The sequence below is a fragment of the Vanessa atalanta genome, chromosome 1, assembly GCF_905147765.1.
Source record: "Vanessa atalanta chromosome 1, ilVanAtal1.2, whole genome shotgun sequence".
NCBI lineage: Eukaryota > Metazoa > Arthropoda > Insecta > Lepidoptera > Nymphalidae > Vanessa > Vanessa atalanta.
The window spans coordinates 10,639,374-10,662,009 of NC_061871.1; the positions used below are offsets into that span (position 1 = coordinate 10,639,374).

Sequence of the window (22,636 nt, forward strand, 5' to 3'; positions counted from 1 at the left end):
TTCCAATTATAATTTAAAATAATAATTATGATATTTGATTTTTTTTTTGTTTATTAAATATATATAATAAAGCAATGTAATAAATAAATCAAATCAATCAAAATCAATCAGAATATGAAAATAATAAAATTTGTAATTTTTATTTGCCTCTTAAATTTAAGTTTAAAATACTATGCAGATACTTTTCAATTCAGATTTATGTATCAATACAAGGCTGACCTTGGGCAAAAACAAATACACAAAATTAAATAATGGCAAATAAACACATACACACACACACCTATACAGATGCTATGCATATGCATGCATTCGCACGCATGCATTTAATATTAATATTTGTTATTTTTTTGGAATTTGCTAAAATCCTTTGTAGTAATTTAAGGGAAGGCACTAGTTCCTGAAACTTGGTTATCTAGTTTAGGAGCCAGGGGAACATTGTTCTGTGAATAATTGTTTTTTATAGTAAAGTTTTTATTATTATTACATACTTTTGACCATGATGGCAAAAAATAACTCGTCATCATCATAATAAATTAATCTCCCTCTTCAATTGACACATTTGTACCAGGACAAAGTTTTGAGGGACATTAAAAAGGTTGCTTGCGGTAGCGTTGTAGTCAAGGATCAACCAAAATTTCAGGTTTTTGGACCGTACCGTTCCAGAGTGAGCGAAGGAGCGGTTTATCTATATACCTTATTTTAATAAATAATGATTATTATTTTGTTATACGCAAGTCGAATAGTTAATATCTGACAGCTTTACAGTCGTTGATTTTTATCAACGTATAGGATTACAATTTCTTAAAAATATATAAGTAGTTAGATAAATTTAATGTATAAAAACCAAGTGTAATTTGTTATTACGATTTTTCTGGAAACAAAATGTCCGTTATCAAGTGCATTCTAGTGCTATGTGTTGCTATTGCAGGTGAGAAATAATAATAGAAAATATAATAGGAATGTAAACATATACATTTATTTGAGTCCCATTAAATAATACTAATTAATTAATTTTGGATTGATTTTTTTGTGTTTTCTATGAAGGGCTTAAACCATCTAAATATACACTCGATTTATAATCGTTTTCAAGTCTTAAAATAAAGTCTCTTAATATGTGTGTCAGTTGGTTGTATGTTTTTTAAAATACACGATGGATAGTGTCTTTGAGAGAAGTATACAACGTTCGGTGTAATTCATAAAATTTATTTGAATAATGACTAATTATTTTTAATTATTGCTTGATACGTGGTTGGCCTGAATCACGCTTTTAATATTTGTTTTGGCATTTGTTACATATTATACAATCGACCATGTGTTTCTCTGCAAAAATATGTTTAGTAATCGCGTCCGAGTACTCAAATTTATTTATTTTTGTATTGTTATTGGTTTATAAAACTTTTTAATAATATATCTCTAAAAGAAAATGACGATATCGAATATATATTTTGACGCAGTTAATAAAGTAAGATTGAAAATTCAATAAATATGATAGGTATTGGTAAAAACCATTTTATTAATAATTCGTTTCTATTTGATATAGTCCAAGAGCCAGTGATCGGCAGACTAATAGTAATATACATACTATAATAGTAATATACATAATATATATAAATTGCAGCTATGCTGAAACACTAGGTCTTCACGAAATGAAGCGTGAGATAATCGAAATCATGCACCTTTATTAGCACGACTGAGAAACTATTATGTTGTCTGCCTGTGTCGTAGAACCGACATATGTGTCTTATTTTTGACAAATTTAAGTAGCTTTGAAATTATAAAAAATATAGAAGGAACCGGAGTAAATGTCTGCCATTGAAGTTTTCTATATACTTTTTTACATATTTTAAGATATCAAAAGGGCAGACTTGCTGCGATCACGTTTTGAAAGTCAATTTTTTTGCTTTTCGACTCCATGGCACGCTCAAAGGAACCCTCGATGGGAATATTGAACCTCCATTTCACCAATAGCAGGTGAAGCAGTATACTTGGCAGGAATATGGAGCTTGCTACTATACTGTAAGTCTGCCGATCACTGGCTCTCAGTCTAATACGTGGTCGGCCTGAATCACGCTATTGATATTTTGTGACAACTGCTATTTATACAATCAACTATTTCTATTGGGTACAGCTGTTGTTCTCTTGTTTCTTCACCGAACATCTTTACTATGTATTGCTATAGAGAGATGTAATATCTTAGATTCTATCGTTGACGTGACGGCATAACAAATGGTTTACATTTCTTAGGATGCAAATGCCTATGCGCTATTTTTTAATTGATCGAGCCTAAGCAGAAATAGTTATAGGAATATAATCTGCTTCTGCTGCTAGAAGTTTCAGTTGTAATTTCAAAACAAACAATTTAATTAATAATATTTTTACAATTTTTAAATTTATAAACACGATTTTTTATCAATGGAATATAATGTGATTAAGATATTTATAATTCAATTTAATACCACATTTCGGTAGTCTATATCTTTCGTAATCCAATTTTATGTATGTTATCATTATTTAGGGTACCGTAGAAAACTCAAATTTTGACACGGATAATACAAATAATATGTATATAGAGTAAGTACCTACGATAATCGAATTCGTCTATATTAAAACAATTTTTTATACGAGACTCAATATTCCTGATTTTCTACATATGTATGACTAGTAAAGAATGCCTATTACACTAACATGTATACTGCAAGAAGATACAACGCGTTTCAGAAACGGTTTTAGTGAATAATTATAATATTCGATTGCCATGCGGAATAAGTATCTAATAATTCAATTATTGTATTTAATAATAGTGTAATTACTGAGTTTCTTGCCGGTTGTTCTAAGGAATCGACATTCCGAACCGAAATAAAATGACGAAATGCAATAACCTACTTTCAAAAAAATATAATTATATTTCGATTTTTTTTCAGTTTCATCCGCTCATTATTATTATATAAGACTATTGACGTGACAAACGTGAATTTTATAATTTTTGTGTTACAAATAATTATATCAATTCTGTATAGTATGTATTTTTTCTGGTATGAGTTGAATCTGTGATTTTAATCCATCTCACGATAGAAGAGCACGTCTGAAAATATTTACTGATTCGCAATCAGAAATTTTAGATCGAGGCTATTACTTGGTACTTAACTTAACTAAAGTTTGTTTATATGCATCGTAACATTTTTTTTCTACCATATCTGTAATATAAATATAATGAATACTAAAAACATACATTATATATATATTGTATAATCCCCGAGGTATTAAAATCCAAGGTCGAAGTGTATTTTATAATCGATTCTGACATAAATATATTTAATATTTTAAGAAAGATAAAAAATTATGTTCTGATGCACATTATCAAGATTCGAGAAATTACGATGTGTTAATAATATTGAAACAATAATTATATTGGTCTTGCAAACTGTGTATAAGATAAGACGCCGTGACAAGATTTCGTTCACTAAGATTTTCTTATTTAATAGCCGTGTACTTAATGGTCTGTTGAAAATATTATAAAAACTAAATTTTCCTTATAAAACAAAGCCTAAATACCGGTTCTCATGCTTTTAACATTTAAAAATAGTCAATATCCACACACGAATTATCAAAAAATATTTTATTCTTAAATGAAGGCCATAACAGGATTTATATATTTTAGACATTGGAAAACTGCAAACTTTTATACAAACTTTCAACCCACATTACAACTCTATTACGAGATTCATGTTGAAATATAATTCCGTAGTGCTCACCTTTATTCCGTGATTAATTTCTGGGCAAAATTTTATTCTGTTAGACTCGCAGGTTTAGGCTGTGCGCTATTGTCAGTTAGTCATTTTAACATTGTATTAAGTATCTAGCTAAATCTAATTTGGACTTAACAGTTCAAAATTTAGTTGAAATACTAAAACGCAGAACTTTTTAAAATAAATTCTTTCTTTTCAGCAACAAATGGCTTCGCCCTCGGGCCCACGCAGATCGTCTTCCATTTATACACGAGGTTTGTATACAATGAGTAACTTAAGCCCAATAATACTACCAATAATTTCGGGTCATCGGGTTATTTTTTAGATTTAAAAGTAATTTATGACAATGAGAAAAAACGTATGTTGCTATCATACATAAGCTAAATGAGCAATGACATATATAATAAGGAAATTATTGTAGCAGGTAGTCTAGGATATAGTCAAAGAATTTTAATTATTATTTTTGGAGAAAAAATGCTTGAGTGAAAATGTAACAAACTTAAATTAGGATTGTATGAAAAAATGTATACATTTACATGTTTTATATTAGGTTTAACGTCTTATTATTATTCAGACAACTTCGTGGATCTTTATCTTTAATGTTTATAGTCATTAGATTTATTTAGGCCCTGAGTTCAATCCCCAGGTCAAGCTAGTCAAAAAATAGTGTGTTTTCTGTCAAGAAATTCTCAGCAGCAGTCAGAAGTTCGGAGACTACAATATGTAAAGCTGTTGTCTCGCGCACAAACTCTTTCCGGTCGTATATGATTTGGAATTATGAGAATTATGGAATAGACTGTGTACTTCTGCTTTGCGCACATACCTATGCAGTATAATATGTTATGTTTAGTTAGCTAGTTTGCACAGGTCAATTAGAAAGGATAAAAGGGCAACGTCGCCGAAGTCGACTAATTATATTCAGAAATATAATAAAAAAATATGTTGCCCTGAGATTAAGTATATGTAATATTAAATGTTGTATTTGATTCTAGATCTAATCCTGAACTGAGTCAGCCGCTGTTGCCTTCTGAGGCGTCTATCATGAACTCTTCGTTCCAACGCTCGAAGCGCACCATTATCACAATTCACAATCATGGACAATCCGTTGCTGGAAACTTTAACGCTTTTGTTGTCCCGGGTACGTGTCTACTAATAATATGAAGTTGTATGTCGGCACGGGTAGATAGTATAGTATTAAAATTAATGATAGAAATGAGAATAAAAATTAATATTTTTGACTATTTTTTTAAAGCTCACCTTGCGGCTGAAGACGTAAACGTGATCGCCGTTGACTGGAGCCCCGGTGCGTCTATGTACACCTTCGCACTCAGCAATGTTCCACAAGTTGGAAACGTCATCGCCCAATTCGTAAACATTCTCACAAACTTTGGATACAGCACTGATAACATTCGGATCGTCGGTGTCGGTCTAGGAGCACATGCTGCTGGTATTGCTGCCAGAAGAATCCAAGGAAACGTACCTCATATTATTGGTAATTCTTTTTTAAATTAATGCATGTGTTATTATACTTAAGATAAAGTCAAATCTTGAAATGAAACAAATACAATTAAGTCATTATAAATGACGAAATACAGTTATAATGAAAAGATTAGAATTATATTATGTACATGAAAATAATGGAAACGAATAAATTAAACTGCTTTATATATTAGGCACAAAATTCAAAATTCCTTTGGTTTTCTTTTTTACTTGAAATGTTTCTTGACCATTTATAAATAAAAGAACAGTTTCATGGAGAATAAATGAAATTAAAACTGGAATTCATTAATTATTTCCTTATAACTAGATTGGATTTAGTAAATGCACTGGACTAAGACAATAATAATATACTTATGTAATTAAAATAGTGTAATGTATTTAATCCGAAAATTAAATATTGATAAAATAGAAAATTTAAGCGCATGACTTAACTAAACTTACTTTTACAGCTCTTGACCCATCTTTAACCGGCTGGACTCATCATCCTGACATCCTAAGTAAGAATGATGCCAATATTGTTGAAGTAATCCACACGACGTCTGGCATTTACGGCTACGATAAGCCCCTCGGTGACATTGACTTCTATCCTAACGGCGGTGTCGTCCAAACTGGTTGTGGTACTGAAACTTCGTGTTCCCACACCTACGCATACGTTTTCTACGCTGAATCGATAACTGCTGAAACTAACAATGGAAATAAATTCGTCGGAACTGCTTGCCAATCCTATGAAGACGCCTTGAATTTACAATGCACCAGTGAGGACAAAATCATATTTGGTGGAACCAATACCAAGACCAGGTGAGTTTTCATACATATTGTTTACTTACTAACTATAAATGTACAATAATAGATTTTTTGAACGAAGTTCTTTTACGCGAAAAAAATCGTCACGCAAGGAAAATACCCTTCCCTCCTTTTCTCTGCTCTTTTTGTTATATACGGTTTTAAATTATTCTCAAAAGTTATAATTTTTTTTCATTTTGTCTGTCATTTTATAAATAATATATATTTAAAGTAACTTCGTCCCAACCGAGTGTGTTAAGACAATATTTTTTTCAACAATATTTTTTACAATACAATACAATATTTTTTAATTAAAGACTTAATATTTTTTTCAATATATTAAATTGTATTAATATAAATTTCTTGAGTAGTAACAACATATTTAAAGCTATGTTAATATAAATTCCTCAATAGCTTAATATTTGGTATTATTATAGTTATAGTTGTTGATATTTATTTATTAAAATATAATTTGTTTATGTTCCAGTGGTAGCGGTATTTACCTGTTCCTGACCAACATTCAATCACCCTTCGCCAGGGGATGAAGTGGAGATTGTTTAAGAATATTCTTATTTTTATGTTTCAATAAACGCAGTTTATTTTAATGAATACTTTTTTCACACTTCCATATTAAAGTTAAGATATTTTTAGTTGTCTAATTAGCTAGCATAAAAAAATAGTATTTAAATCATTAATAGTTTTCTGAAAAAATATGTCGATAAGAGAGAATTTAAGATGATTGCTTGAGGTTTGCTTAATAATATCAGATAAGTGATAAATTAAAAACATTTTATGTTTATACAATGGTATAAGGTGATTCTTTGTATTTGTAATTAAATATTTACAAATTACAAATATAAGTGAAGAATGGCAACAAATATCGCTATTCCGAATAGACAATGACAAATAAAAAAAAAAATACATATTTCCATTTTTAATCTATAACTGGCTATATATGGCTCGTAGGCAAATACTAATGAACATGTATTAAAACATATTTAAGTGCTATATTTAAAGACAGTTAATTTATTTACTCTTATATGTTTGTATTTGTGTGTCAATTATTAAATAGTAATAAAAGTAGAGACGCTGAATATGGACTAATATTGGTCATTTGTCCATTTCCATCTACTTTCTTACAAAAAATAACTTTCTTTAAATATATTTTGTCTCCTATGTAAAATTAAATAGCTAAGTTGAGGATTATACCTAACATCAGAACATTGCTAATGAAAATCCACTAGGCTCCTTATGTACGGTACACGTACACAGACACTGATATAACAGACGAAGGAAAAGGTACAGACTTCTCCGAGCAGTGCTATAACAGATAACTTTAATTACTAAATTAAGGATCATTTTAATCTACCTTTCTTAACGTAAGTATCGATGGCAGAATTGCATGCATTTATAAGACGGGAGTATGTATTCATTTAAAAATTTTACTAAGCAGTATTATATAGATAAGCTATTATATAAATAAAATTAATTCAATACCTTATAATAATATACCCAGGATTAATATTATATTAAGAATAAATAACACCAAGATTGTTCAGGCAGTTAAATCAAAAGGATTAGCACTTAAACCATCAGTCGAGCAGCTACTAAAGTAACATTGACCTTTTTCGTTTTCAATCTAAGACTGTTTTGTTGAAATAAAATATATTATGTGCAAAGTACATTTATGAAACAGCTACCTAATACAAACACTTTCAGAATAAAAAAAATCCTTTAGTAAAACATACAACGTAAATATTTCCTTAAGCAATGCTAGATATTAGTTTTAACTACACTCGAGTATTATAATAGCCCCTAAGTTTTTTGGAATATGGAGACACTGCCCATATTCCTAAAGGGTAACGCGTGACAGACATTATAACCTAAAGTAATAAAGTGTGGGTAGGCTGTCAATACACCCAAGGCTCCTAGGCTCAGCAGTACTATTAAAAATGAGATAGATTTTTTAGAGAACATATACATAATCATAAACGTCGAAGCTGTCAATAAGTTTATGTTTATTTTCAACCGCAGACTTCGTACTACATTCAAACTCAAATTAAGAATGCAATGTTTTCAGGTGATCAGAAACTTATTTCTAAAATTAATTCTATATTTTCGGTACACAAGGTCTAATTTTTATTTATTATAATAGGTCTAATTAATTTTTAGATATATTAAAGTATATTAAATCTAGACTTGTTAAATAAAGACGATATCAACACTCAGTATGACGACAATAAAAATTTCAAACAAAATAAAACTTAATAGGGTAAAAATAATAAGCCCAGCAAAAAATCAAAGTTTTCATCGAAAATATGCTCTATTTAAAACTTGTATTTCCGCTGAAATTATTGAATTGAAGGATATAGTTGTAAAATACAGCACTCGAAGGTCTAAGAAATAATAACAATTTATACAGACCGCTTTAGAATACAATATCGTCTTTAAAATAGCCAAACAAGAAATCATGGATTATTGAAGACAGAATAATAGATGAGTAATTAAAAAAAAACTAAGAACAGTAGTTTTATCACTCTAGATAATTGATTAGATAGTACAAAGCAGTCATACTAAGATAACTTCATAATAAGACAAACGTTGGTTATTTATTTGGTCCATCTTGAATATAAGATTTTGTATCTTACGATATTTGTAATAACACTGTCGATATTTATGTCACGTATTTTCCGGATTATATTGGTGCTTAATGTATTTTTTTTATCTAAATTATCAATGATCGATCGTCATTAAGTATTAATACTACAAAAACTACAAAAATTCATTTCTTTTGAAACAATGAAGCGTATAACATTTGTTTTCATTTTGGGCTTATCGGCTGGTAAGTATTTATATAAATTATATAACAGAAAAAAAAACCATTAAAAATAATAAAAAAAAGTTTTTATCCTTTCTACTGTTGTAATATTTTCCAGTACTCTCAGCTGATCCCATTATTAGGAAACTAGACCCTTTGCGTTTCCAACATGAAAGGGATGCCAGTGGAAAGTATCATTTGGTGGACTTGTGGATGAAATTGAGTGACTTATACCTTACCGCAAGGTATAACCCGGTTGCATCAAATGTATATCATTTGTTTACAAGGTAAATTGATTATTTATTTATTAATAAACTTAAATGTACCGAAATATCAGCAGAGTTCAATACGTACAAACGATTCAAAGCTCATATAGACGCTAGGCCTAACCCTAGGTATTCCAAATAAACGCATAACTACATCACTGGAAAAATGCGTTGGCAAATAAAGCTATTACTAAAAAAACAAATAAATTGATGCAAAATAATAAAAAAATGTTTCCGTACATAATTAACACGTATAATAATACAGGAGATAATTAAAGAAAACTAAATAACATAATTAAACAATGACGATACTAGATATATTAATTTGAAACAATAATCTACGAGTTTACGACTTTTTTGACGGACTTGATGCCTGAAGGGATTCTCTATCAATCAACCTTTAGGTTCATTAGAAATAAAGGAATTCACTATAAAAGTTAATCTAATTACTTAAGTGTTACAATTTGATGTTTCAGACAAAACCCAGTGTTAAGTCAACCGTTGCTTTTCAATAATACTGGCCTTCTCCAGTCGTCGAACTTCAATAGTAATAGAAGAACTGCCGTACTCATTCACGGATGGAGAGATAATGTCGTTGGTGATTTTAATACGGTCCTTGTTCCTGGTTTGTATTAAGAGTTTTTGGTTATACTGTAAATCACAAGAATACAAAACCCCCGCTTGTCACGTCAATAATCTTGTAAACGGGTGAAACTGCGAAACACATCTACTTATCTGATAGTATTATATACAATTATTATATAGGAGTTTCTAAACTTCTGCGCATGTAACGCTTGGAGATTCTGAAGTATTTGTGTTATTCTGTTTGAGTAATCATACTTTGAGTTTTAATTTAAATAAACTTAAATTGGATTTTCTCGCTAAGCTGGAACTATTAAAATCCAACATACCGTGGAGTGTTGAGTAATCAATAATGTATATCAATTACTTACAATTATATGGTCGAGATCGGCAGGTCATTTTTAACTATAGGCACTGCAAGAAGTATAAGACAATTGTTACACGTTAATACGTCGTCATTATTCCACCACGAAATCTGAGGTATTATATCCATTGTATCTCGAAATAAATTCACTTACCGTTTAAAGAACACGGAACATAATGATTAGACTATAGTATAGAGTATTGATGTTTGGTAGTTGTTTATTTTAAGACTGCACTAATGGGACTCTATTGTTTACTTCACCTTTTATTCGTAGCCCTCCTATCAGCAGAAGATTTAAACGTAATTGTGGTAGACTGGAGCGCCGGTTCCAATACCATTAACTTGCCTGTTCAAATCGAAAACTGCATCGCCTCCGGCCGGGCTGTCGCAAGTTTCATTAATTGGCTCAACAAATCCACCGGTTCTACGCCATCACAGTTCCATATTATTGGCCATGGAATTGGTGGTCATCAGGCTGGTTTAGCGGGTAGAAATGTGGAAGGAGATGTTGGATATATAACTGGTATGTGAACTGTTGTCTTTTTAAATTAACTTATTATGTAATAGAGAATGCATGGATGTATTGTACTACATATACCTATATATAAAAACATACAATTAAAACGAATACAACGAGATAATTGTAGAAGCGAAGTTTCTTTAAAATATAACTAGTACTAATTTTCATTTTAGTGATATCTTTAGTAACTCAGTACAATATTTGACTTATCTACCTACCTTAAATATTATTGAACGATTTAAATATTATGTAACATATATTGTTTACTTAAAGGCATAAGTATTAAAAAAATATAAAGATATTAAAGGTCAAGTTGATTTATAAAATGTAAATATATTTTTTTCAGCATTGGACCCATCTCTCGTTGGATGGATTAACCACAACTATCGGTTCCAACCTGACGACGGTGAATACACAGAAGTAATCCATACGAACTGTGGTATCAACGGATATCTTGCAGATTTAGGCCAAGTAGACTTTTATCCCAATGGAGGGGAATCAATGCCTGGTTGTTCTAGTCACGCGTGTGATCATGCAAGAAGTTACTTCTACTTTGCGGAGTCAATAGTTTCTGGAGGCTTCACCGGTAGAGAGTGTTCATCATACTTCACAGCTATTTTACAAACGTGCAACTTACTACCCGGTAGACTGCAAATGGGTGGATTGACGCCCAAGAATGGGTAAGCAACTAACTTAATTTTAAATATGCTCTAAATAAGGTCGCCAATTGTTAATAATTGATTTCTGTTTTCAGACAAACTGGCGTTTACTTGCTCGAAACGAATGCCGCTCCGCCATTTTCACGTGGTTGAATAAAATTAATATAGTATAGAAACTCTGTTTAATATATTATTAATCAATAAAAGAATATTGAGTTATGTGAAATTTGTGAGTTTCATTTTATGTGTATGACCTTTTCGGATAGTTCGAATATAAATAGATAGATATCCTTTTAAGAAATATGCTATTGCCTGTCACCAATAACAAGTTCTTACAGACTTCAATCTATATTGTTCAATTTACATGACTTGACAAAATAAATATTCACGCAAAACCAGAATTGGTTGATTACAAAGTAAATTTAAGTTTTTGCTAATCGTCATATCGAAACAAAATTATGTGCCTGTAATATTGATATTTATTTTTTTATCTACAACTAAATTTATTACGCTTGAGGGATTATTAAATTGCTTGATAACAATTATCGAGGCATTTTTTTATTATATAAGACACAAATACATTAATTGATATACATCATCACGATATTAATATAATTAGTGTGATCGATTGTTATAACGATATTATTTATTAAAAAGTCTTAGTGTCCAAACGCAGTTTAAGTGAACTGCTCTAAGATGCTATCCTTCGTGATACTTTGTTGTGTATCTATATGTTCTGGTAAGTTCTCTTTTATCAATGTTATACATTTATTTCCACGTTATTTAATTTAACAATAAGTGTATAAGAAATAGTTATATGTAAACAGCCCTTCCATATATTTTATTAAACACAGATAAATGCTTTAAACAGCGAAAACTTACTTAAAAACATATAGGGTTTTTCAGCATAATTATGCTTGCATAATAGTTTGTTTTCTGTGATTGAATATTTATACAGGTGCTATTATTTACACTTTGGAATCATCATTATTACTTATCCGATTTTGAGTCAATGCAGTGAAGTTTAAGCCTTTTTAAACAAAAACATTTTATACAATTTAAAAAATATATATTAAAACTATTCATGTCTAGCTTGAGGAGTTCCATGTACTTTGGAACCGATCCTGAGGATAGAATCGGGTCATGGTTACAATAAAAATACATTGTCATCGGAACTGAACCAACCAAAAAAAAAGCAAACATGACGTCATTTCGCCCTTTATGTTCTTTTATTGAAGTCGTTCTTTATTCGAAATTCGAAGTTAATCGATGGATGTTCATTTCTTTAGCATTACAGTCAAACCAGTTACAAACGAACCTTGATGATGGGCCACGTTTTCAATATGTGGCCAATTCGAATGGAGATTTTCAAATAGCCGACGTATGGACAACGTTGAATGATATTTTCAGTGGATCTAAATTTAACCCAACCGTATCAAATGTTTATCATTTGTTTACCAGGTAACAATAGCTTTGCAACTTTTTAACACTTCCAATTAGTTTTTATTACTTTCTTTTACGATTTTATTGCCTTACGATCTTTGGAACTACGAGTTGCTACCTCGAATCACTTTACAGATAAGCCAAGTAACTTTTTATAAATATACTATTCTACTTTCCCGATGAATATTAACCCGCAAGAATTTTAAATCTTCAATCATATCGCTTGACCTATGAAGTATCTGAAGAAGCTGGACTAATACTATAGCAATGGTATGGTAGAGTAGTATTATAGTAGGTGGTGTAAAAACTTAAAAATTTGTCAGATAAATTTAGAAGAAGTGTGTATAAGAGACACAATTACTTTCCAGCATTATCACTTTTAGATGGATTACCAACTAAATAATGAATATTATTTATTTAAATTATAATTAAATATTTTTTTCAGAGAAAACCCAACTATAAGCCAGCCAATCGTTACTAATCCTGGCTTACTATCTCAGACTAATTACAAGAACACTAGAAGGACTATTATCCTCATACACGGATGGATGAATTCAGCTACGTCAGATTTTAATAATGTTCTCGTACCTGGTAAGAAAACTAGTGTTGAAATATTTAAGTTTTATGTACCAATGCACTTAGATGTAAAATTGAACCCATTAAACAGAAGCGTCTTGGGCAACAACCCATAACCTCAGTGTCAAAGGGGACTCGCGCTTTCCCTAAAAGTACCATCAAAATGATGGGTAAAAATTAGAAAAAAAAATAACAGTAAACTGAATAACGTCTTCTACAATTTCTAGGACCCTGGAATCAACTTAGACAGGCCCGATTTTAGCCACCTAAACTTTTGGCCTTGCCCCTTTTAAGAATCGTGAAATTTAGCAAATTAATACTTCGTAATATCAAAAACCACATTTTTATCTGAGTAAAGTACCTGAACGTGTTTTGTATAGGGCTATAGGCAATTGAGTAGTTAAATCTGTTAATTATATAGGTTATGAATTTAGAACCATCCCCTATTCGATAAAAACAAAAAAGTCACAGCCTTTTCAAAGGCTTGCATTTACTTTTATAAGTATAACGCTGTGTATTTTATATGTATGAGTACGTACGTAATAATGATTAATTTTGCAATTCGAATCGATCTTCCTTAAGCCATATGAAATGCTAGGAAAACCCATTTATAAGTAAATACAATTGTTATTTTTAATGCGATATTTACTCCTGAGTTCTTATTAGATACGCATAGTGCGATATTTTTAATTCAACTTATTAAATTTTTCTACCCAATGATATTTTCAAGCACTTTTATTTTTACTACTAGACAATTGTCATGTTCTTCAACTATACGTTTATTCGAATTTTAATTCAGAACATGACTCTCGGACACACTGTAAGCTTAATATCATATATTGTAGTATTTTTAATTCGCTTTAATTGGTATTGAGTTTTTTGTTCTATTGATTTTTACTTAATTGTGCATTAAAGGTTTTCTAGAAGCTTGTTCGGAAGATCCAATGACCTCTATTACATTTCCCATAATGTAAAAAATTAGATAATTTTTAATTGATATCTGGAAATTTTCCCGTTCAATGCTATTTATGATTTTTATTTTTCATAGTGCTCTTGGCTGCTGAAGATTTAAATGTCATAGTAGTGGATTGGAGTGCTGGAGCTGGTTCCTTGAATTATAGAGAAGTAAATCAAAATTGTATTCTATCCGGCGCAGCGGTGGCACGGTTCATTAACTGGTTGAATGGGGCTAGTGGTTCAACGATTGCTCAGTATCATATTATCGGTCACGGAGTCGGTGGACATCAAGCTGGTATTGTAGGAAGAAATTTAGGTCGTCAAGTGCCATATATTACTGGTAAGAATCTTTCTTATATTAATACAAATGAATATACCAAGAACAATCAATACATTTGACACGGTCAGATATGTTAATACAGCGGGATTTTTTTGGTTTTATTTTTTATAAATGATATTATTTACAAGATTTTTGTCCCTATTCATTTATAAAGCAGCCTGAATAATCTGCCACATACACATCAATCAAACTACTTATATTATATACTACTACTTATATATATTATATCTTATCCTTTTGGAGCTTTTAGAGCTGTTCGAGTTTCCAAGCACCAAAATTCTTAAACGGAGAGGAGGCCAAACATTTTTTTTTGTGTCGTGGTAAGCGAACGGTCAAATGGATAACCTGATAGCTTACCATCTAGGCTGCCTATATAAATTGGCGCCCTGAGAAATATTAATCACTTCTTATATAAACAACGCACCACTAACCTTTTGAACTGAGATATTGTGTCTCCTGTAACTATACTTACCCTTTAAACTGGAACATAACGAGACAAAGTATAATTGTGTGACGGTGGAATATACGATGAGTGGGTCGTACCTATCCAGACGGACTTGCATATAATACCTACCATCATGTAAAATAGTCTAATATCTAGTATCAGTGAAATATTTCCTGTTTGGTTACATTGCATTACTTTTTCAGCCCTGGACCCAGCACTCATTGGATGGGTTAACAATATTTTCCGTTTCCGGCCTTCCGATGGATTGTATACTGAAGTAATTCATACCAATTATGGTGTCTATGGCTATCTAGGTGACCTTGGTCTAGTTGATTTCTATCCTAATGGAGGTATTTCAATGCCCGGTTGCAATTCGAACGCTTGTGATCACGCTAGAGGTTTCCATTATTTAGCAGAATCTATTACATCTGGAGGATTCACTGGAAGGGAATGTGTGAATTATTACGCCGCTGTTTTGAAGTTATGTTATGGTCCAAAAACTTTGAGAATGGGTGGACTCACTCCTAAAACTGGGTATGTTTTACATTTTGTTAAATTTTAATCTATTCTCATATTTTAAATATGAAATAGCCTCTGTAATCTCTGTAAACACGTTTGTTACAACCTTACAACTAAACTTAGCTAAGGCTTGGGTAAAGAAAGCCTACATATGAATTACAGAATTTACAGGGAAAATATTCAGCGGTACAATTCGTGTAGATAATACCTAATTTTTAATGTTGAATTTCTTTTTTATTTGTCATTTTGATTACAGAGAAACTGGCGTCTATTTGCTCGAGACGAACGCATCTCCACCATTTTCCCAAGGATAATTTCACGTCACAGAGTCTCGTGCACTCATTGTCACCTTAACAGAGTGTTTTGTTAAAAAAAAAGTTTTTATTAAGATATTAAATAAAACATTTTATTTTTGTCCATATTACTTTATTATAGTTATAATTATCAAACATAAGTCAACTAACTAATTTTATTATTAAAGCAATAAATAGGAGAAAGTATATCACTGACTTTTTATAAAAGAGCGTTAACAAGTTGGCAAGCTGAAGTTAATCTATGAAATGCCTTCTTTGTACTTAAATATACATAAATTTAATCATAAAATTATCACAATTGATTTGGATGTTTTAAACATTTTGGTGCTCTTCTCTGAGAAGTCTCCTGTTCTGTACTTGGTTTGAATGTAGTTGTTTCATTTTTCCTCAACGGAAGATCTAGAAGGCTGCCGAGAAACGCAACACTCTGCTCCGCTGTCTGGTAGATATTTATTAAAAATGATTCTGCGTCAAAAGTGTTGCTATTTTCCGTCGTTGTTTCTTCTGTAGTTCTGTAAGTATTTGTAAGTAATATTAAGATGGACCGATACAGTCTAAAGGGCGTCACACAAAATGTTAATAGTTTAATATTTGTTACGATATCTAAAGATATATTTCAAACGTTGGTAAGCCAGAGAAAATAAAAAAAATCTCCATTCTCTTATATTAAATAATTTTTATCATATATGAATCACATCGTTCAGTTTCTTCAGTTATTCAAATGAAATAAAGTATTGCACTTGAAATTTAAAATCAGCGTTTCTCAAGTCAACTTAGTATTTGACGTAAACTTCTGAACGTAAAACCTTATGTAGCTAGTCAAAAGTTTTATTTTAAGCTGTTCTGAGTTATTGACTTACTCTTCAAGCTCCGCTGGTGGGTCTTCCATTTCCATGCCACCTGCACTAGATTTGAAGCATCCAATCGGGAACTCCAATTGACTTTCTCCAAGTAACCTTGGTTCCAGCTCGAGACAGCCCCGTAGACCGTCAGAAGTAGGAGCTAGGTCGCTGAATTTTGCACATACTTGCGCAAATCTGCCAAATACTTCGAGACATATTGGTGCCGGATTTTTGCCTAAAATATTATTAAAATAACTATGAATATATTCTAAGCGAATGTTAAATTCTGAGATCAGCGAATAGATTTTAAGTAAATAGTATGTATGTTATGTATAAAATACATATAAAACATATAAAATATTATACAATATTACATTACAGTACATTAAGTATCCTTCTCAAATATGATAGCAATTATGAAGAATCGGATTAATACTTTTCGTATAAATCAGAAAAAAACAAATAGGCAAACCATTATTTTATTACGTTACCTTGAATCCTAGAAGAGTGTAGGAGATTTTTTCCATACGAGACGTTAACTGAGAACCCGTCTTCGGGTGATAAGTATTTCATGTGAACGCAACCTGAAATGCATCAAATACATAAGTATATGAATGCTCTTTTTCATTGGACTTGGAGCAATTATGTAGGATTTTAATGAAAGGGTTAAAAGAAGGCGTCAGAATTAATCCGATCAGATTAGAACACATTCACATCACTGACCCGATGGTAAACGTGGCTAGTGATTTATTTCCATCATTCCCAAATAAAATGAACAAAATTAAGTGATTGATATTCAATTACAAAACTCACCGTTACCTGGTGGTAGGGTTTCGTGCAAGCTGACCTGCTTAGGTACCATCTCATCAGAAATACTACCGCCAAATAGCAATAATTAGTACTGTTATGTTCCGGTGAAGAGTTAGTAAGTCATTTTAACTACAAGAACAAGGGACATAACATCTTAATTCCCGAGGCTGGCAATGTCAGAAATGGTTAATAACTTTACAGCGCCAATTTCTTTAAGCAGTGGTGACCACTTACCACTAGGTGGCTTATTTGCCTATCCGTCTACCTACATAGTAAAAAAACATACCTGGTCCTCCAAGGTCAACAAATGTTATGTTAAAATCAACACAACAGACGCAGGCTGGTCCTTTGCACATGCAATTTCTATTTGGTTGGTCATTTCGTAACTCCGGCACCTCTATCAGCTTCTTCCCATCGTCCCAGTCAAGGTAATCTGTGCATAGTTATTCTATCATTAAATATTAATAAATATAAATGACAGGTTCTGAAATAAAAGCCGAAGATTTGGTTCAATGACGTACTCTTAGAGAGGTCTATATCCAGACATGAAATAACACGGGCTGTAATGTTATTCTATAATAAGAAACTCGAGTCACCGCAGAATTCGAACGTGAAATTAATGTAATATGCGACATTGACTATTATAATAACATTTATATGATACACGTATCAAAAATTTTTAATGGTTGTCAACATTTCACGAGTGAGATACGAAGTTAATTCTTACAGAATCGCATTCCAGATGATAATGATGGTAATGAGTTGTCAAATATTGTAGGTTTTCATTTTAAAACAAAGACATTTCTGTTTTATGTAAAACAAAGAACCTAACTAGTGAACAAAATATATATAATAAACATCACATATATTAAAAACTATATTATATATAATAAGAAAACTTATTAACTGAAATCTAGTTTTATTAATGATGTCAGTCTAAAAGCCTTAGGCTTATTCTGTACTTTCACGTGACGGGTTACTTTCACTTAAACGTCACCGGTCATTGTATTCGGTCACTTGGACAATAAGATAAGTCGTTAACCCTTTGTAGATATTACATAAACGTAAGTGCGTTAGGTTAGATAACTAGTAACTTACGTTACAAAAAGTTAACAAATGAATTCGTTACCAAAATGTGTCGATGCTACTACGATGGTACACTATATGAAACTAACGATCCGCACTGATTTAGCATAAGTACGGATTTTCATATAATTAAACATATCGATTAATTTAGCACACGCCATAGAAGGTCAAGCTTGTTACATGGACGCACGTTTTATTTTTGCACTACTTGTACTACACACTACCTTAATTTTGTATTAACATAAACTTTATAATATGTGTATATACGCAGTTGGACACTTTATTTAAAATATGTATGTAGTGGCAGAATTAAAAAATACACTCTAAAATACCAGTAAGTTTAATAGAGACATTCAATTAATATTTAAATATTTATTTCTAACCAATTAATATATCTTATATTTTATAAACAACCAGACGAATATAAAAGAAATGAATTACTCTTAACAAAAAGACGGCTTATTGTTAGTAAATATTATTGAAAGTTAAAACAATGTTGTTTTAAAATCAATTTAATTATAAAAAAAATATTTGCTACAATCCATATAAATAAAATCACCAAGCAAAAATTAAAAATATTGTTAAATTAATAAATGTTATCTAAAAGCTGATCTATTTTAATTTCCAAATAAAAAAAAAATATTAAACACATATTCTACGTCCCGTTTCAGAACTCATTAAACAATTAAAATAAAACAAAAAAGGATCGTCACTATTATTCAATCAATCAAAACAAAAAAGGTAAGGCAATCGTACTCACCTAAAATACTCGCACTGTTTGCAAATGCAAATAAAGCAAGAAAGAGCGAAAGCGTCACTTTAGCCGACATGTCGTGATATGATGAACGATGAAGAAAAAATAATGTATTTAATGTAAGTCTTGATTCGTTTCGAAAGAGGCGAGCGTCGCCAGCGCCGAGTCTACACTGGTCCTTTCCTCGGATCTTAGCCGGTTTCTCCACACTCACAATAGAAGGTGAAATTGAAAATAAAGCATAACGCTGTAAAGTAATGATAGCACCAATGAGGTGCACCGAGAAAGCTAGAAAGGATCTAATCATAAACCTAATTTATAAATTACGTTTAAGATATTTAAAAGATATACATCTATACGCATTCAATGAGACTTGATGATTGCATGTTTATTGTAACTGCATTCCAATGAAAAAAACACTACGGAAATCATGAAATATTAATATTCCTGGAACTTAACAGCATTAAATGCTATTTAAAATACAATCGTAATAAGGTTTTAGAAATTGATTTCGGCTTTCACCGATCATACATAATATGTACGGCGTACGTTCAATACGATACATACTCATATTAATTCTAAACTATATATTTATGTTAAAAGGATCACTTGTGTCGTTGAACATGCTAATTTCAATAATGACTCATACGGTTTGAATTATTTATTTTGATTAAGATTTTATATTTATTAATAAAGACTATGAGTTATGTATGTATTTACAGTACGATCGGGTGAAACTGCGAAACACCTTCATCTGGTTTCGACTACACTAAAACTCCATCGAGCTGCATTTTCTGGTATCAGTTAGTATTCGTTTCTTTTTTTCAGTTAGTCATAGATATACTAAATTAAATGCGAGGGTCTTATCGCGTGATTAAATGCTACTGTAATATAAACTGCATAAACAAAGTGGTTTTGTAATATGACTTTCTAATTTTATCAACATTCATTATATTATTTATTAGAAAGGAGGTTTTATTTTGATGATCAAAACGAAGTATAGTTTTATTTTATAGTCTATTGCAATGTTATATAGGACGTATAGTGACATCTTCTGATAATACGTCTTCTGGCTACGGCTCACCCCGCGTGCGCTCTGCGTTTTTTCTAATACGTTTATTCAAATATATTTTAATATTCTAGAAGAATTCAACTAAACTAATTTAGAATATTAGTTCTTATTCGCAAAAAAATCAGACAATTAATGTTTCGGCTAAAAATTACAATGTTAGTTGGTTTAATAAGTTGCTTGGATCGTTCATTTTCCATAAATAATATGCAACATACAAAATATAGGTTCAATTTAAACTGATACAATATGTAACTACAATAGATGTTATATCATATTTCTAGAAGAACCATAATTAAAATTCTTTAACAATCACTTGAACGGAACTACGTGATGTTTTTTTCTCTATCTGGTTACATGAATATTAACTTTTTAAATAACCAGCTGAGTGTAAGCACACGAGGGTTCAGTACACTTTTATTTCTGTTTAATTTTTATAGTACATGTTGGACTAGCGAATGGTCCAATTGATGGCAAGTGGTCACAACTGCCTATAGACATTGTCACTGTAAGAAATATTAGAAATTCTTACGAAGAACTTGAAAGTTATGAAACAAATCGCCAACTTAACGCATCTGCCATAGTTACTTATACTTCCAAAATAAAAAAAGAAATCATTGTCAATTTTTGGACTTCAAAAAGCCATAATTAATGTCATTTGGTTATGTATAATTTATGTATGTACTATAAAATGAATATAATAAATTATGCCATATAACGGTACCAAAGGCAACGACGGGTCCTCCTATGGAACGCTCCATAAATATAACTAATAGCGTTACTGGAACGCATATAGCCAAGTGCAGCTCGCTCCACTAGCCCACATCGAGGTCAATGAACAGACTTTAAGATTGGATTGAAAATAGATCCAGCTTTTACTAGTTTCACCGAACACGAAGACGAAGTACACGAAATAGCTTATAAATTGAATTTAGTACCTACAAGTTTTATTTACTTATGAGTACTACGTTTAGAAAAGTAGTTCTTTTTTGTTTGATTGTAATTGAATAAAGACATGATAGGAAATAATAAATACAAATGACCTTACCCGGCTTCGCATCTGACTTATCATAAGTGCCTTAAAGGCACTATGCTTCCAACATTGAATCTCTTTTAAAGTAATGTTTACTAAAATAAAATGTATTAATTATTAAGAGTTTAGTTTCAGTTAAAACCACAGATTGTAAAAATAGTAATTGTAAATTGATATTTTTTTATTTTCTAAAATAGAAATATTTATTTCGATTTAGATTACTTAGAGTATTGCTAATTACAAGAGTAATTCTGATATCAATGTTATTAAAATACAACCGAGATGGTCCAGAGTCTAGAAAATGTGAATTTTAATCTATGGTGGCGCTTTTGAGCCCGGGTAAGTAATGCTGAGTTTTGATGCGATTAATTTGTGTATAAAACTAATCTCGTGTAATAAGCATGTAACCAACAACATGCAAAGCAGCGTGGCGGAATAATCTTCAAGCCTAAAAACGCAACATTAACATAATACTATGTATCATAATATTTATCGCCTTAAAAGTTATGGCGTCTGTTCGAAAAACAAACATAACTCCGAGGTGACTTTCTCCTGTAGAAAGTGACCCGCGCGTCGATAACGAGCGCTTGTCTGGGTGCTACAAGCGGACGTTATGCGCCTAAAATGAAATGGTCCTTAGGCGTTTTATACTAAAAGGATAATATGTTTAAATTTAAGAAATTAACAGAATTTATTAAACACACTAATTGTGTATATAATGTAATATAATGTATATATATTTTTGATATGTATATTTGCGTATTAATGATTACGCAAATGAAATAATTATAAGAATTAGTTTTAAAATACATATGTTTATTTTTTTTAAGATATTTCTTTTTATTAATATACTTTGTGATTTAAACAACGTATATATTTTTGTTGAAGAGTTTATTTAATGAGGCGTTTTCATAGAATTTTCTTTTAGTATTATTACTAGAAATTGCTCGATAATTTAATAATAATTTCAACACATGAAAATGAAATAGTTTTAAGACGATATGCAAATGTAAACGAATTGTATCCTCGTATTATTGAAATCCCCATTGAATTTCAGTCACGGCAGCTAATTTCAAGGAGCTAGCACAGCGTACATGGTATTACAGGGCACAAGTGTGTTTGCCCCAGTGCAATCTTTATTTCCTACATTTTATATTGCGATTGTAAGGTGACTAGAGGGACATCAAAGGAAACACAAAGACTTACATTA

General features: G+C 31.0%; 4 protein-coding genes across 5 annotated transcripts; 3 read left to right on the forward strand and 1 right to left on the reverse strand.

The window, feature by feature from the left end:
* Positions 1-864: 864 nt before the first annotated feature.
* On the forward strand, positions 865-6,646 carry LOC125065027 (lipase member H-like). 2 transcript variants are annotated; one of them, XM_047672456.1, is made up of 6 exons: positions 865-928; positions 3,946-4,000; positions 4,739-4,884; positions 4,999-5,238; positions 5,696-6,044; positions 6,517-6,644. In XM_047672456.1, exons 1-6 carry the CDS (start codon positions 883-885, stop codon positions 6,572-6,574), a joined length of 894 nt encoding a protein of 297 aa, XP_047528412.1. In that variant the 5' UTR covers positions 865-882; the 3' UTR covers positions 6,575-6,644. The 2 variants fall into 2 exon arrangements, with proteins under 2 accessions (XP_047528412.1, XP_047528421.1); XM_047672465.1 differs by having other exon boundaries at positions 870-928; positions 4,739-4,746; positions 5,011-5,238; positions 6,517-6,646.
* A 2,182-nt stretch (positions 6,647-8,828) lies between these two features.
* LOC125077692 (pancreatic triacylglycerol lipase-like) lies at positions 8,829-11,422 on the forward strand. The gene is made up of 6 exons (XM_047689699.1): positions 8,829-8,871; positions 8,966-9,134; positions 9,590-9,738; positions 10,334-10,582; positions 10,926-11,259; positions 11,334-11,422. The coding sequence occupies exons 1-6, from the start codon at positions 8,829-8,831 to the stop codon at positions 11,389-11,391; spliced, it is 1,002 nt and encodes a 333-aa protein (XP_047545655.1). The 3' UTR covers positions 11,392-11,422.
* Positions 11,423-11,899: 477 nt separating this feature from the next.
* On the forward strand, positions 11,900-15,854 carry LOC125066079 (pancreatic triacylglycerol lipase-like). Its single transcript, XM_047673996.1, has 6 exons — positions 11,900-11,977; positions 12,528-12,699; positions 13,127-13,272; positions 14,306-14,554; positions 15,203-15,533; positions 15,775-15,854. Exons 1-6 carry the CDS (start codon positions 11,935-11,937, stop codon positions 15,830-15,832), a joined length of 999 nt encoding a protein of 332 aa, XP_047529952.1. The 5' UTR covers positions 11,900-11,934; the 3' UTR covers positions 15,833-15,854.
* Positions 15,855-16,124: 270 nt separating this feature from the next.
* LOC125077703 lies at positions 16,125-19,509 on the reverse strand. Its single transcript, XM_047689711.1, has 5 exons — positions 19,331-19,509; positions 17,771-17,917; positions 17,166-17,258; positions 16,693-16,909; positions 16,125-16,344 (listed from the first exon to the last, which is right to left on the reverse strand). The coding sequence occupies exons 1-5, from the start codon at positions 19,398-19,400 to the stop codon at positions 16,125-16,127; spliced, it is 747 nt and encodes a 248-aa protein (XP_047545667.1). The 5' UTR covers positions 19,401-19,509.
* Positions 19,510-22,636: the final 3,127 nt, after the last annotated feature.